Source organism: Aotus nancymaae, unplaced genomic scaffold, assembly GCF_030222135.1.
Source record: "Aotus nancymaae isolate 86718 unplaced genomic scaffold, 86718_ANA_hifiasm-v0.15.2.pri h1tg000002l, whole genome shotgun sequence".
Taxonomy (NCBI): Eukaryota; Metazoa; Chordata; class Mammalia; order Primates; family Aotidae; genus Aotus; species Aotus nancymaae.
This window is the reverse complement of record NW_026988413.1, coordinates 10,883,104-10,897,710: the sequence shown is the minus strand read 5'-3', so window position 1 is coordinate 10,897,710 and position 14,607 is coordinate 10,883,104. Positions and strand designations below refer to the sequence as shown.

At 37.4% G+C, this 14,607-nt stretch overlaps 1 protein-coding gene across 1 annotated transcript in view; it reads left to right on the top strand.

The window, feature by feature from the left end:
* CNTNAP2 (contactin associated protein 2) overlaps window positions 1-14,607 on the top strand; it is a 1,621,124-nt gene that overhangs the window by 595,800 nt on the left and 1,010,717 nt on the right. Inside the window, exon 9 of the mRNA XM_064372470.1 lies at window positions 922-1,093. Within this exon, the coding sequence (XP_064228540.1) occupies window positions 922-1,093 (172 nt within the window). The remainder of the gene's footprint in view (window positions 1-921; window positions 1,094-14,607) is intronic.

The window sequence follows — 14,607 nt, the reverse complement described above, 5'->3', positions numbered from 1 at the left end:
GGCCTACACATTTTCAATCCATAACGCATGTTTCTACCCAATTATGCATGTTTCTCTTAAAAAGATATGATAGTAATTGATTGGCAATCTCTTAAAGTTATTTAGCAATAAACTCAATATCTGATTTCAAAGTTGGTGTGTGCATTCTATTTCCTAATAGAATCAACAGTATTTACTCTGTATGTGTGTATATGTGTTTATTCTTGTTATTTACTCTTTTAATTTTAGTTCCATCTGTTATTATTTACTAGTATTTATACTATATCATGGTATATTATTTAACCATATGATGTATAAGATATATATTCAAAGCAGGGTGGGTGACCTTTATGCCTAAATTTATTTCCTTATAAAGGTCCCCTGGATTTTATAAATTAAAAAAAGCATCTGTAATGCAAATATTTCCTTGTAATGAATTACACACTGATCTACTTTACTTCATAATAGTAAGTTTAGCTTATTCGACATCTCAATAACAGGCAATAGGGAATTAAGAAAATAGAAATAAATATCGAAGATACAAGAAGAAGTAAGTTGGATGGTTGGGAAAGTTCTAAAGTTTTGTGTCCTAATCTCTGAGGGCTGGCTCAGCAGAGGAAGCATAACGTGAGTCTTTGACAGCAGAGGGACAGAAAGATGTGAGAGTGAGAAAGAAGATGTCAGAAGAGAAAATTTGAGTGACAGCAGACCCCAGAGGCAAACATTGACCTGGTAACCCATTACAGTTCAACCCTGACTTCTTCCTCTGTAATAATCGCACTTTCTCAAAAAACTTTCTTCTTCTGCACTGAATATAACATCAGCAAGGATCAAAGAAAAAGTAGTTGGATGCAATGACTGTGGTCAGGTAAAATACCTACAAGAATTTTAGTGAAGCATACTGTACACCAGATTTACATTCCTATTCCTTCTGTTTCACAGGTTTTCTGAACCAGATGAATAACTCAAGTCACTCTGTTCTTCAGCCTTCATTCCAAGGATGCATGCAGCTCATTCAAGTGGATGATCAACTTGTAAATTTATACGAAGTGGCACAAAGGAAGCCGGGAAGTTTTGCGAATGTCAGCATTGACATGTGTGCGATCATAGACAGGTAAATGATATTTCCATCGTACCTCAGGTTGTCCAAACTTTCCAAACCTATGTTTCTGTTGTGAGACCAGTGAAGGAGCCAAAAGAAAAAATAAAAATTAAAGAAACACAGGTAAGGTGGAAAAAAAATATGTATATATATATATGCTAAAACACAGTGTGGTGTTGCATTTGTTCAACAGCCTTCAATCAGAGAATCTGAGCTTTAAACAAGTAGTTTTTTAAGCAACAGCAGTATGGTAGAGAAACTCTGAGAGTTGATGTTTAGTTTTGCTTTCTATGTCTACAAGCAGAAATGTCCATTCTCTTTCTGTCTCAATCATGACTTGGCATCAGCATGTTCCCTCCAAACCCCACTTCTGAAAAAAAAGGAATATTACAAAACTGTCAGTGGGCAATATGGATATTTATGAAGCAGAATATTTAGAGTAACTGATTCAGCTTACAAAATACACAAAATATGACAAAATCAAATCTTTATTGGTTTTGCAAATCTGGGAGGAATTTTTAATAAAAACTTTCATTGTATTCTCACACAGTGGAAAGATGCAACTTTTATGTGAAATACTATGATTGTCCTGCATACACTATCTTAACATACTTCTAGAAAGTGCCTTTCATTCCACTATGAAAAAGTTTGATTTTGAGATGTTTTGTCTCTAAACAGACCGTATATGATTTGACATTAACCTAGTGAATTTATGTGATTTTCTAAAATATATTTAAATCTTTTGTGGAGGATTCTGAAAACTCATTTTATTAATTTTGTGTTTTGGGAAGATAAAAGTTCTTTTTTTTTTTTTTTTTTTTTTTTGAGACGGAGTTTTGCTCTTGTTACCCAGGCTGGAGTGCAATGGCACAATCTCGGCTCACCGCAACTTCCGCCTCCTGGGTTCAGGCAATTCTCCTGCCTCAGCCTCCCGAGTAGCTGGGACTACAGGCGTGTGCCACCATGCCCAGCTAATTTTTGGTATTTTAGTAGAGACAGGGTTTCACCATGTTGACCAGGATGGTCTCGATCTCTTGACCTCGTGATCCACCCGCCTCGGCCTCCCAAAAAAGTTCTTTCATTTTTTCTCATTATCTCAGTTATCCAAGTAGGGGAAAGTTCTTAAATTTTGAAATAAGATATTAATCCTATCTCGCTTCTGCCCACAACAAAATGTAGACCATAAGTCTTTAACAAATTTATTTTATTCAAGAGGAAATACTTTAAGAAGTCACTCAATAATGAATTTTACCAACATACAAAATAATCTATTTTGAAGTAATTTTGCTTCCATATAATCTGAATAAGATGGCGTTCCTGTGAATGGTACATTACAGTTTGTGATGGCTATAAGATATAACTTTTATAAAGGCTTCATATGTTTGCAATGAGACTTTATGACATAGTATGCTGCTTATTTATATTCATGTATGCAAGTACTGATCTTAGTAGCCTAAACGGTTTATATCTAAATAGAATAGTGAACAATTTTAATGGAAATATACTCCTAATTTTTGAGCCATTAATAATGTATCAGCTATTATTTCTGCCTAGAGCAAGTGGCAGCAATAATCAGAAAAGCTGAGATGAATGTTTTAGATATTATTTGCTCTGATTTTAGATAATTACATATTATAATTGTTTTATACAAAAAAAATTCTTCATAATAGCTGTGGAGTTTTTTAGTATCTACTCTTTTTTTCAGATCAGTAACTGTGATGATACAATAATTTCATTACCTCTTTCAGTTTGTAATTGGGCTGGATAATATGTTACTGTTTCTCTCCAAACATCATGTTCCTGGGCATTATATATAGTTTGCTACTAAAGAATGAACGGTGATGTGTTAAGATATTAATATTTTCCTCTAATGGAGACAGGAGTTAAATTGGCCCCAAAAGAATGAATGAGATTTTGGTAAATGAAGAAAATGTAAGATGATACTCCTGGTGGGAAGTCCAACACAAGGGAAGGTATAGAAAAGAGAGTACATATTTCGATTTTTCGCAGATACAAAGATATACAAAATATTTTTCTTTTTGCCAAAATGGGTCAGGTCCAATATTCATCTTGCCAAGTTTCCTGTAGCTAAAAGAACAAAGTTCACACCTTTATTATTCTTTAGGATGACAAATGAGAGGATTAGCTGCAGGGAAGTAGTCACCTGTGACACATCTCCATGCATTTTCTAAACCCATTATGGAATCTATTTTTAGCTTATCCTGTTTTTTAAGGCAACAACATCTGTACATGAAATAGCAATGTGTGAAACAGCAGATTCCTTTAGTTACCTAAAATGTTCCCCGTTCAAAATCTTAAGCGTGGAGTGTTGTACTTTCATAGGTGTGAGACAGGACTATTTTTACTTTACTTAAACCACTGAAGAGTGTGTTGACAATATCACTGTTCATCTGAAACTTTTCAGGTAAAAGTACCAGTGGTTTTAATTTGTCCTCGTAGAGCAGCGATGTATGCAGATAACCCTTTAACAACACACCCACCCCTCACTCATCTCTGCTTGATTCTTTCTCCTCTCTAAGACTTTGCTTATCTACAACTTTCTCCTCACTAAGACTGCTGCTTATCTACAACTTTCTTTTCAGATTACCCAAATCCTCCCAAAGGAAGCCTACACTGGTTCTTTCTTACTTTTCTCCTTCCCAGTTCCAGCTTGATTGATTTGAGTGTTATTTTTGAGAGAGAGAGAAAAGAAGTATAAATGAGAACATAGGGTTAAAAAAAATAGAAGAGCTACACAAGCCTGACTTTTATAAAACATTTGGAGATAATAGTCACAGCTGCAGTGATTTGATGAGCAGAACTTAGGGAAACAGTTAGGGGAAGATGGTTCTGAAGGAGTATTTCTGTGTGTTGTGTTGGAATACCCTATGATTTGAACTTTCTTTTTTGCTTTGTGTGTAGATTTGCATGTGGCTTGTTTTGCTCACGTGTTTATTTTCTGAACACAGCTTTGAATCAAGGAAAGAGCAAGCATGACAAGCTATAGAATTATGCATTCGATATTTATTTTCTGAGTGCATACTAGATATCAAGCTATTCTAGGCACTTGGAATAAATCCTTGAATAGGAAAGATAAAGAGGATTGAAAATTCTAAGATCACATGGTGGAGGAAGGGGAGGACAGATGACAAACTATAATTAAAAAGTAAATAATCTAGTAAGTGAGAAGGAAAAAAATTATGAGTAAAATTACTAAAACAAAGTAAAGAGGACTGGATGTCAGTAGATCAAGGTGTTGATTTATAGTTTAAATAGGTTGATCAGGATAAGCCTCCATTAAAAATATTAGTGCAAGACTTGAAAGACGTAACTGAATGTACTAACTCAGGGAAAGAACACTTGATCCAGAGAGCACAGACAACAAGAGAGGCATTTGTGTGATCCAGGATCAGTATGGAAGCCGGGGTGGCAAGTTTGAGAGGTCAAGAATAATTGAGGGAATAGAGAGCCGAACAAGCCCTGCAGACTTGTAGGTTATTGTAAGGGCGTGGCCTTTATTTTGAAGGAATACAGGAGCCATTTGCAGCATTCTGAATAGAGCAACATGATGTAGCTCACATCTTAAAAGGATGAATCCGGGCTGTGGGAGCAAGAAAGCTAGAAGCAGGAGGCTAACTAAAATGATGCCATCGTAATCCAGGTGACAGATGCTTGTAGCCTAGACCAGGGTAGTGAGCTGCAGTGAGATGAAGTAATGAGACTTTGCAATTGCCCCATTTCTACAACGAGAAGTACTGAGAAGTGGTCAATTCTGAATGTATTTTGGAGGCAGAGTCAGTAGAGTTCCTTGACAAATTAGATCTGGAATGTGAGAGAAATAGAGGAAATAGGGATAAATCCAAATGATTTGGTAAGAGCAGCAGGAAGAAAGGAGTTGCCATCTCCTCAGATTGAGGAGGCTAGTCATAGAAAACATTACTCAAGGGGGCTAAAGAAAAAGTAAGTCAGAAATTCAATGTTGGACATGAGTGGAAATGTCTCCTGGACATCTAAGTAGAAACGTCAAGAAGACGGTTGGATATATGTGTGTGAGAAGCCTGTGTCTGCAGGTTACACAATAAACCTTTGTGTCTGACAGAAGCTGTTTTGTGTGACTATTGAGGGTCTTTGGTATCTTTAGCTACATTTTGTAAGCAGTCATAGAACTGGAAGGGGCAGTGGTGGGTAATGGGAGGGAAGTGCCCTCTAACAATGGAAGCCGCTAGCTTGAGCCCCTCAATGATACTCCACTCTTACAGAGGCAGATTGTCGTCAAGCCTTCAGTTACTAAAACATTCTCTGAGAAAGGCAAAATACCCAGAGATAACACTTGTGTTTGCATTGTTGCTTTCTTTTGTTCATTCCTAGGATCCTTACATTATTGACGGCTTGTGGCAAACATTTTGAGATGCCTGATTCAGCTCTTCTCAATCTTTTTCTCTCCAGCCTCCTTTCCGGTGTGAAAACCTGAGAGCCCAAACCTTCAGAAACACTCTTTCATCCAAAGTTAAGGTTAATTCACTTCCTCCCTCAAGAGAGAATCATGAGGAGAACCATAGGACATTTCAAACTGGGGATGGGGATGGGGAGGGATGGACACTGGGGAGAGTCAGGGAGTGTATCAAGGGCTGGAATGAGTCAGTTCTTGCAGGTATTGGTTAGAATTTCTAAACTAGGAGAGTTGCTACAACAGACATTGGCCTTAGAACTTGTGAATTGGTGTAGAGTTATTGTTTGATTTGTTTTTCTGTGGTTGTAGCCAGGACGCATGGGTAAGAAGAAGCTGATGTTAACATATTTTGAGCTTAATTAGGTGGTGATCATGCTTGGTTTGACAATTTTTTTCTCTTTTGTGAGTAATAGTTAAGTCCATTTTGCATTTGTGGTTTCTATTTCAATCCTAAGAGCACTCCACAGCTCAGCTGCCAGAGGAATTTTTGTTTACCTTATACTAGGCAGAAGCAGAGATGAGACACCATCCTGGCTGCTGAGAGCCAAGCAGAAGTCAGCTGTCGTGTTCTTGGGAAAGCTTTTGTTCTCCTGACACAGTTGCCTCTTGCTCTCCACCATCCTTGGTTAGATGTAGACCTTATTGCCTAGAGCTGTAGGGTCAAGAAAACCATAGATCAAGCAGCCACTGATACTAATTTGTATGTGAAAAATATCAACTATGATTTATTTAAGTAATTACGAGTTAAGTTTTACTTTTCTTGGATCCAGAAGCACCTACCTTTTCCCTAGCCTCCACTTCTAAAATTAACCAGTACCATCATTTTACTGGAACACAGAAGAACAAATTCCCAAATATGGAAATGACTTTGAAAGAAAGATGATACATTTATTTTGGAGTGTATTAAGTTGCATTTTAGTGACATCCCCTAGAGATTGGAATTTGGGGATGATATAGCTGTTTAGAGGCCAAAGCAAATTCATATTGTTAAAGTCAGCACTAGTAAAAAGTGGTTCATTAAAATTAGAATTTTCTCTGCTCTTTCCTGCTACCTCCCTTGTAAATATATTAAAAATACATTAAGAAACAAAATCAGTAAGCATCTCAGATAACACAGAGAGTGGAAAAGGAAATGCAAATGTCCCAACTTAAACACAGCCTGCAAAATTACCACTTGAGAAATTGTGAATAGACTAGATCCTATTCCAGAGTTAGCAATTAAATCTTCATTAGATTTCTGGATGAAGTACATAATCACAGACCCAGTTTTTTTTTTTTTAATTCAATGCTTTATTTTCAAGAACATCTATCCAGTTTGTTTTTTCTTTGAAAGAAAATAATAAATGAACTTTTATAAGAACATTTAAATGAGGGTTAGGTAGATGAAAAATGAAAATATATCAAAACTAAACTGACTCTGTTGAAAAAAGTGAATGAAAGCAGTTAAGAAGGATGAACAGACACTTTTCAAAAGAAGACATATAGGAGGCCAACAAACATATGAAAAAGTGCTCATCATCTCTGGTCATTAGAGAAATGCAAATCAAAACCACATTGAGATACCATCTCATGCCAGTTAGAATGGTGATCATTAAAAAATCTGGAGACAACAGAGACTGGAGAGGATGTGGAGAAATAAGAATACTTTTACACTGTTGCTGGGAGTGTAAATTAGTTCAACCATTGTGGAAGAAAGTACAGCAATTCCTCAAGGACCTAGAAATAGAAATTCCATTTGACCCAACAATCCCATTTTTGGGTATATACACAAAGGATTATAAATTGTTCCATTATAAAGACACATGCACACGTATGTTCACTGCAGCACTGTTTACAATAGCAAAGACCTGGAACCAACCCAAATGCCCACCGATGATAGACTGAACAAGGAAAATGTGGCACATATACACAATGGAATACTATACAGCCGTAAAAATGATGAGTTCATGTCCTTTGTAGGGACATGGATGAAACTGGAAACCATCATTCTCAGAAAACTGACACAAGAACAGAAAATCAAACACCACATGTTCCCACTCATAGGCAGGTGTTGAACAATGAGAACACATGGACACAGGGAGGGGAGCATTACATACTGGGGTCTGTTGGGGAGGGAAAGGTGGGTGGGAGGTTTAGAAGAGATAACATGAGGAGAAATGACAGATATAGGTGATGCGGGGATGGAGGCAGCAAAGCACCTTGCCATGTAAGTACCTATGCAACAATCCTGCATGATCTGCACATGTACCCCAGAACCTAAAGTACAATTTTTTAAAAAATTAAAGAAGGATGATATGGTTTGGCTCTGTATTCTCACCCGAATCTCAATTTGATTTGTAATCACCATGTGTCAGGGTAGGGGACTGGTGGGAGGGGACTGGTGGGAGGTGACTGGATCATGGGGTTGATTTCCCCCTTGCTGTTCTCATGATAGTGAGTGAGTTCTCATGAGATCTGATAGTTTAAAAGTGTGGCATTTTTCCCTTCATTCTCTCTCTCTCCTGCTGCCACGTAAGATGTGTCTTGCCTCTCCTTGCCTTCTGCTGTGATTACAAGTTTCCGGAGGCCTCCCTAGCCATGGGGGACTGTGAGTCAATTAAACCTCTTTTCTTTATAAATTACCCAGTCTCAGGTAGTTATTTATAGCAGAACTATGAAAATGGACTAATACAAAGGAGGTCATGAGTTTCTATCAAAGCAGGTTTAAAATTCACATTTATAACTTAAATGAAGAAAACATGTAACATTTATCATTTTCTAAAATTTGTCTTCATTCGCTAAGTCCCCATTTCTGGTCCGTAGCAGAAAAGATAAATACTTGAACACATACATTTTGATACCGTAATCACTCCATTCTGTGTCTAGTCAGTCAACCTGGGAGTTGATCTCAACCAAAGGTAAACTTCCTTTTGTGGTTGTGGTATCATTTCAAGAGTTCTCCTAGACAACTTAGCATGGCTTGGGTCGGGGTCAGCTTGTGCAATACCACTTCACCACAGGGGTGGGATCTGTCCCACCTGCTCCACCGAGGTTCCCTCTGAGCTCTCTGAGAGTCCCCAGCCTGGTTTGTCTTCAGGGTCCCACCTCTGTCCCTGCCACCCACTGTCATGACAACTGTTCCTGCTGGCCTTCGGATATGACATGGCTATTGCTGGACTTAGGGTCTGGGATCTGTGTAAGGTGACAGCTGTTCCCGGCATGTCTGAGTCCCTTTTGGTTTTAGCATTGAGAGTCCTGCATCTGGAGAAACCCCTCAGTTCTGGGTAAACTAGGATGGTTGGTAACTATATACTCTATGTCTTCTTTCCTCTAACAACTTCATCTGATCTATCAGCCAGCTAAGCATTGTATAGGCCCTATAAAGACACACAGTGATTTCTATATCTTTCGGAGACAACATACAAGCTGAAATGAATCATGGCATATGTGGTGTTGGGGAGAGGTTAGGCACTGGGGACAGCTTCCTTAGGCTGCACTCCCTTTGCTTCAACATGCCATCCCTCCATATCTGCTCAGCACAGCCACTCAGCCTGACATGAGGCCCTCTGCACAGTAGACCCTCAGAGGCCATTATAGGATTCCTAAGTCTCTGCTGTAAAAACCAAATATAAAATTCTAAGCCCCCAAACCGACTGAGGGACCCTCCCCTAAGCCAAGAGCATTCCAAATAATCCTCAAAAAAAAAACTAGGCCATGATGGGAAGTAGAGGTCAGACATGCCTCACAAACATCAACACAGAGGCCTTAAGACTGACAGAACAGTCTCTTTAAGTCTGATAAGAAACATTTACAATATGTTCTCTGTGATGCCTACTATCTGGAGGCTTCATCTGCATGATCAAAGTTTGGTCCCCACAACGCTTTATGCTAACCCAGACTTTCGTTTTGATTAATTCCAAAAATAATAACTCTTTCACCCAATTGCCAATCGGAAAATATTTAAATCTACCTATGATCTGGAAGTCCCTGCTTTGAGTTATCCCACCTTTCCAGATGGAACCAACGTATATCTTACATGTATTGATTGTCGTCTCATGTCTCCCTAAAATGTATAAAACCAAGCCATACCCCAACCACCTTGGCCACACGTCATCACATCTTCCTGAGGAAGTGTCATGGGAACATCCTTAACCTTGGCAAAACAAACTAAATTGACTGAGACTTCTTCTCAGATACTTTTTTTAGTTTAGGGATGGGGTTTATTGAGTCAACAAATACTTATTGAAGATCACACCAACCAGTAGACAGAACCTCCTGGGACTGAATGCTGAGGTATTGAAGGGAAGATGATTGATCCGACTCTACACTGTTTTATCACTCATTTGGCTTGTATGTCTTAATGCTTAAAGTGCCTGTTTTGCTCTCAAAAATATAGCTTTTTTCAATCAAAAGCTTCTTGGGATTTTTGTTGTTGTTGTTTGAGATGGAGTTTTGCTCTTGTTGCCCAGGCTGGAGTTCAGTGGTGTGATCCCGGCTCACCACAACCTCCCCTTCCCAGGTTTAAGCAATCCTCTGGCCTCAGTTTCCAGAGTGTGGGATTACAGCATGCAACACCATGCCCAGCTAATTTTGTATTTTTAGTAGAGACAGGGTTTCTCCATGTTGGTCAGGCTGGTCTTTGAATTCCCGACCACAGGTGATCTGCCTGCCTTGGCATCCCAGAGTGCTGGGATTACAGGCATGAGCCACCATGCCTGGCCAATTCTTGGTTTTAGACTACTTTGCCAAAATTAAGTTCACATGTTTATTAACTTTTTGTTTCAGTCTAGAGTCTAGAGGTGAATACTCCGAGAACCTACTTTGTATGATAAATGTCATTGATCCCCTGGTAAGACAGGCATAGTGTAAGAAAAAAAAAATTGTTGAAAAATAAAACCAAAATTTTGACTTAAAATACCTCAGAACTGTATCTACTATAGTAAAGGGAAGGCCTGTCTCACAAATATTAATGTTTCTGTAGCGATGGTGGTTTTTATGTCAGATTTCCTTTCTCTTTCACTTGAATCTTGCTGACTCTAAACTGCTGCCTCGAGGTCTGACACCTCCTTTTTTCATACATTTCCAGGTTGGCCATCTCCTTCTCTTTCTTCTCTAGGAGTGTTAATGTCTTCAGTTAGGCTGGTGTCAAACCCTGCTAGCGCTTCTCTTACACTGGGAAATATTTTGTCTTTTACCATTAGCACTTATTTCATTACGCATACTGTAGGCTTCTGGAAATACTTTACTTTCATTCGTGATAATTATTGATAAGGAGTAAAGGGGGCAGAAAGTCTCCCAGATAAATTCACATTATTCAGAACTCTACGCTTGCTCAATCCTGATGTCGTTGTGAATGTGATCCCATCAAACTACAAATCATCGAAGAACAGGTAGGCTGAAGCTAATTCTGAAAGAACTTGAGCCAATGAGCAATTTTCCAGAAGTGAAACTAGATTTCCTGTTGGGGACTGTGCTTTGGACAAAAGCTCTTGCATCCTAAGACCTAATCCCCAACTTAAAAGTATAGAAAAACTTCACTTTTCTCATAGGGTAATCCTATTGTGATTCTTTCGGGTAGATATATTCATCTTGTCCCTTCACCTTGACCCAGTTTATTTTCCATCTTGGATTCCATTAATCTTATGTTGCAGATTGCTGTGTTCTTTTTTGGTTTATGATACATAAAACCACTGGCAATTTCTGAAAAGTTCCATTTTCTCATGCTAAATCTGACTTATTTGTAATATTAGACGTATGACTGTTTATTTAAACTTTCTTGGCCTTCCATGCTAACCCCAGTCTCTTGTTTGATTGTTAGCTTTATTATCAAAAGAATTTGGTTTCTTTTAGAAGGGAGGAGCTTCCTGTTTATACATAAACATTTAAGTCATGGGCATCTGTCTAGTACAAAAGCCTCAGCTCAATTACCTAAAAGTATCACATACCCAGGCGAACCCATGTTCAAGTCAGTCGCCTCTCTGAAGTGATTTCAAAGTGATTTTGTTTTTAAGTACAAATAGAATACTAGAGTGACAAAAACATATTAAAAAAAAAAAGGTAGTGAAATGCCAGAGGAGATAACTCTCCTAAGAAATAGAGGAAAAGAAAAAAGTTGAATTAGCCATTTTAAGATTCAACAGCAGCTGTATTCTTCTTTGATGCATTGCATGTATTAGGACAAAAGAAAACTGTATTTGCTTTTGGCGTGGCATATAGCTGTGCTTTGACATTTAAATCCCAAGGAAGGCTTAGTGCATAAAAGTCAGAAAAATAGTTATATGTTTGAAGATAAGAAGAAAGGAAATAGATAAATAATTTTAACATGTAGCTAAATCAACTACGGAGGGATTTAAATAAGTCATTCAATTTTATGTCTTGCTTCTGACATATTACCTGCAAAATAAAAATAATAGCAATTGCTTTGAAAAACATTTAAAATATCTTTTTTAACAAGTATTTTCTTCTTAAAATAATTGCTTTTGTCAATTACTTGGATACATTGCAAAATTGTGATGTCACACTAAGAATTCATTTAACTGCTCTCCCTTAAACCATTACAGACTGATGGACAAGCATCATTCCTTTTGTAAAATATCGGGAGTGATACAGCTTGATGAAGGGGCATCTGGAGCTGGTAGGACATTATCCTTCATTTGCTGTATGCTCCCTAACATACTGTGGGAGTCAGTTGTTCATTCCCGAAAATGGGTATGCAAGTCATACTTGTTACTGTAATAACATGGTTTAATTAAGTGCTAAGTATATTTCAAATGAGTACAGACAGAAACAAATAATGGTTTCTGGTAAAAATCAATTGTTAAAGTTTTAGAAAGACAGGTGGCTCAAAACAAACACAAAACTGTAAGTTTATGTATGGGCCAGGCAACTATAAACATTTGCAGAGATTCATAAAGCCCGAGGTGAACTCACTCAAATTAATTGGTGACTTTAGTTTTCACTGCACTTGAAGAAACTAAAACTGAAAAATGAGAGTGATACTATATAAATACTATATGGATAGAAAGGCCGGTGGATTGAACTACAGACTTCAAATAGGTGAACCCACACCCGAAGACCCTAGAGTGATTCCCTTTGACGAGGAGTCATTGACTTGACATAATGTAAGCTTTCAGTTAAATTAAAAGGTGTGTATATTTTTAGTGACATTTCTTTACTGGATTTACATTGAAGACTTCTACCGTTCCCCAATCTGAACAAAAAGAGAGATCATTTTTTCTTTTTGCTTTTTCTATTTGAGAAGTCTTTGCCTTCCAAATAATAAAGAAAAAAAGAAAAATAAAGGGAAAGGAAGGAAAGGAAAGAGAGGAGAGAAGAGGACTATCTATTACATCACACTGTTACCTGGTTTATTAGTATAAGGCTCTTTTACTTTCATCAAAATAAAAGGAGTAAAAATTTACAATGATATTTATTACAGCATTTGAAAATAACATTTTGTTTGAAATTTTTTCTTTCAGACAAAATAACATTTTGTTTGAAAATAACATTTTGTTTCAAATTTAAATGATCTATAAACTGAGAAGAGAGGAGTCATAGATTTTTCTATGCCAAGGAAAAGCAGTTTTACACCAATGAGGTTGTCATCATTTTCATTTTGTTAATTAAAAACATGTATTTCCTCTCCGTGTAGTTGTATCTATACTGCCCAGAAACTAGTTGTAAGAGGGCAACAGCCGTAGTTTTTCAGTTAGCATGGTCTAAACTTCTCATGGCACCATTGCCAGGTTAGATATAAGTACTTGGTTGTCTTTGCTTGTGAATTTGTTGAGGAATATTAGAATCTGAATCTTATTTTGTTTACCAAATCTTGCTTATATCACAAAGAATATTACATGAGCAAGAAAGGAATTCAGATGGAAGGGGTGAGGAATATGTGCGTGTTTATTTGAAATGGTTTTGAAAAATGAATCTAATAAATTTTAACACAAAAATTATGATATCTGAGACGGGTGTCTTCATCCATAAACAGTTTGATTTAAATACACCATTATCTACAATTAAAGGTAAACCCCTAAGGTACCATACAATATTTGTGTATAGAATTAACTTTGTATGCCTTCAACAAGTCGTGCCTCTTAAACTTTTACTCTGATAGTTTCATGAGTTTTGCTTCTTTGGCATAGTCCCAGACAGGCTTCATCAACATGAAACTTATTTTCAAACACACTTCAGTGAAGACCCCCCCCTCCCCTGGAAGTTAGACAGACATGACATAAAAGTGCATTGCATTTTCAAAACTCTTTAGACATTTGAAAATTAAAGAAGAAATTTTCAAGTGACATTTTCTAAGTTACAAATACCATACACACGAAGGCAAGTTTCTTTCACATAGTTATGATAGGACATTTGTTAATCTCCTATGAAGGTCAAGGCACTGTTACTAATCTACACAAAGAGAAAGCCAGAAGTTACAGAATAGGATCTTGTCTCCCAGAACATGTACTAATGTAGCCATGGAGACAGTAAACAATCACAAGAAATGTTAAAACTATGTTAAGAAGCATGTCACCATATGCTTCTTAATCATTATAGATAACGATTTCTATAGAAAATCACTATGAGCTGCGTGGTTGATGAAAACTTCATAAAACAAGTAGGTGAAACTTTAGAGGAACTTTAGCCTCAGATGATGGGAAAGAAAGGCAGGAACATGCCAGGCAAAAGCAGAGACACGGGCAGAAGTGTGGAGGCACAGATAACCATGTCACATTTCTGAAACAGTCAGGAGATCATCGAAACTACAGCAACATGTTTGTGTAGGGGAGTCATGGAAAAGTTGAAAAGATCTATTTTGCATTTATTCATTTATCCATTAATTCTACAATCGTTCATTAATTACATACCATGCATCCAAGGACAGTTTTAGCCTTGATGAATAAGATGTAAACTTATGGACTCTACGTTCTTACTGATTTATAACAGAGTTAGGCAGCAAAAAAAGCATACACACACACTCCCTACATTACTGTTGAAAAAAACCTCACAAATGCGAAATGAAGGTATGCACAAGGGTTCTTGTGTCTAATTCTCCCTGGGATCTAGGTTGGGATGGAGATAGCAGTTTAAGGCATATGCT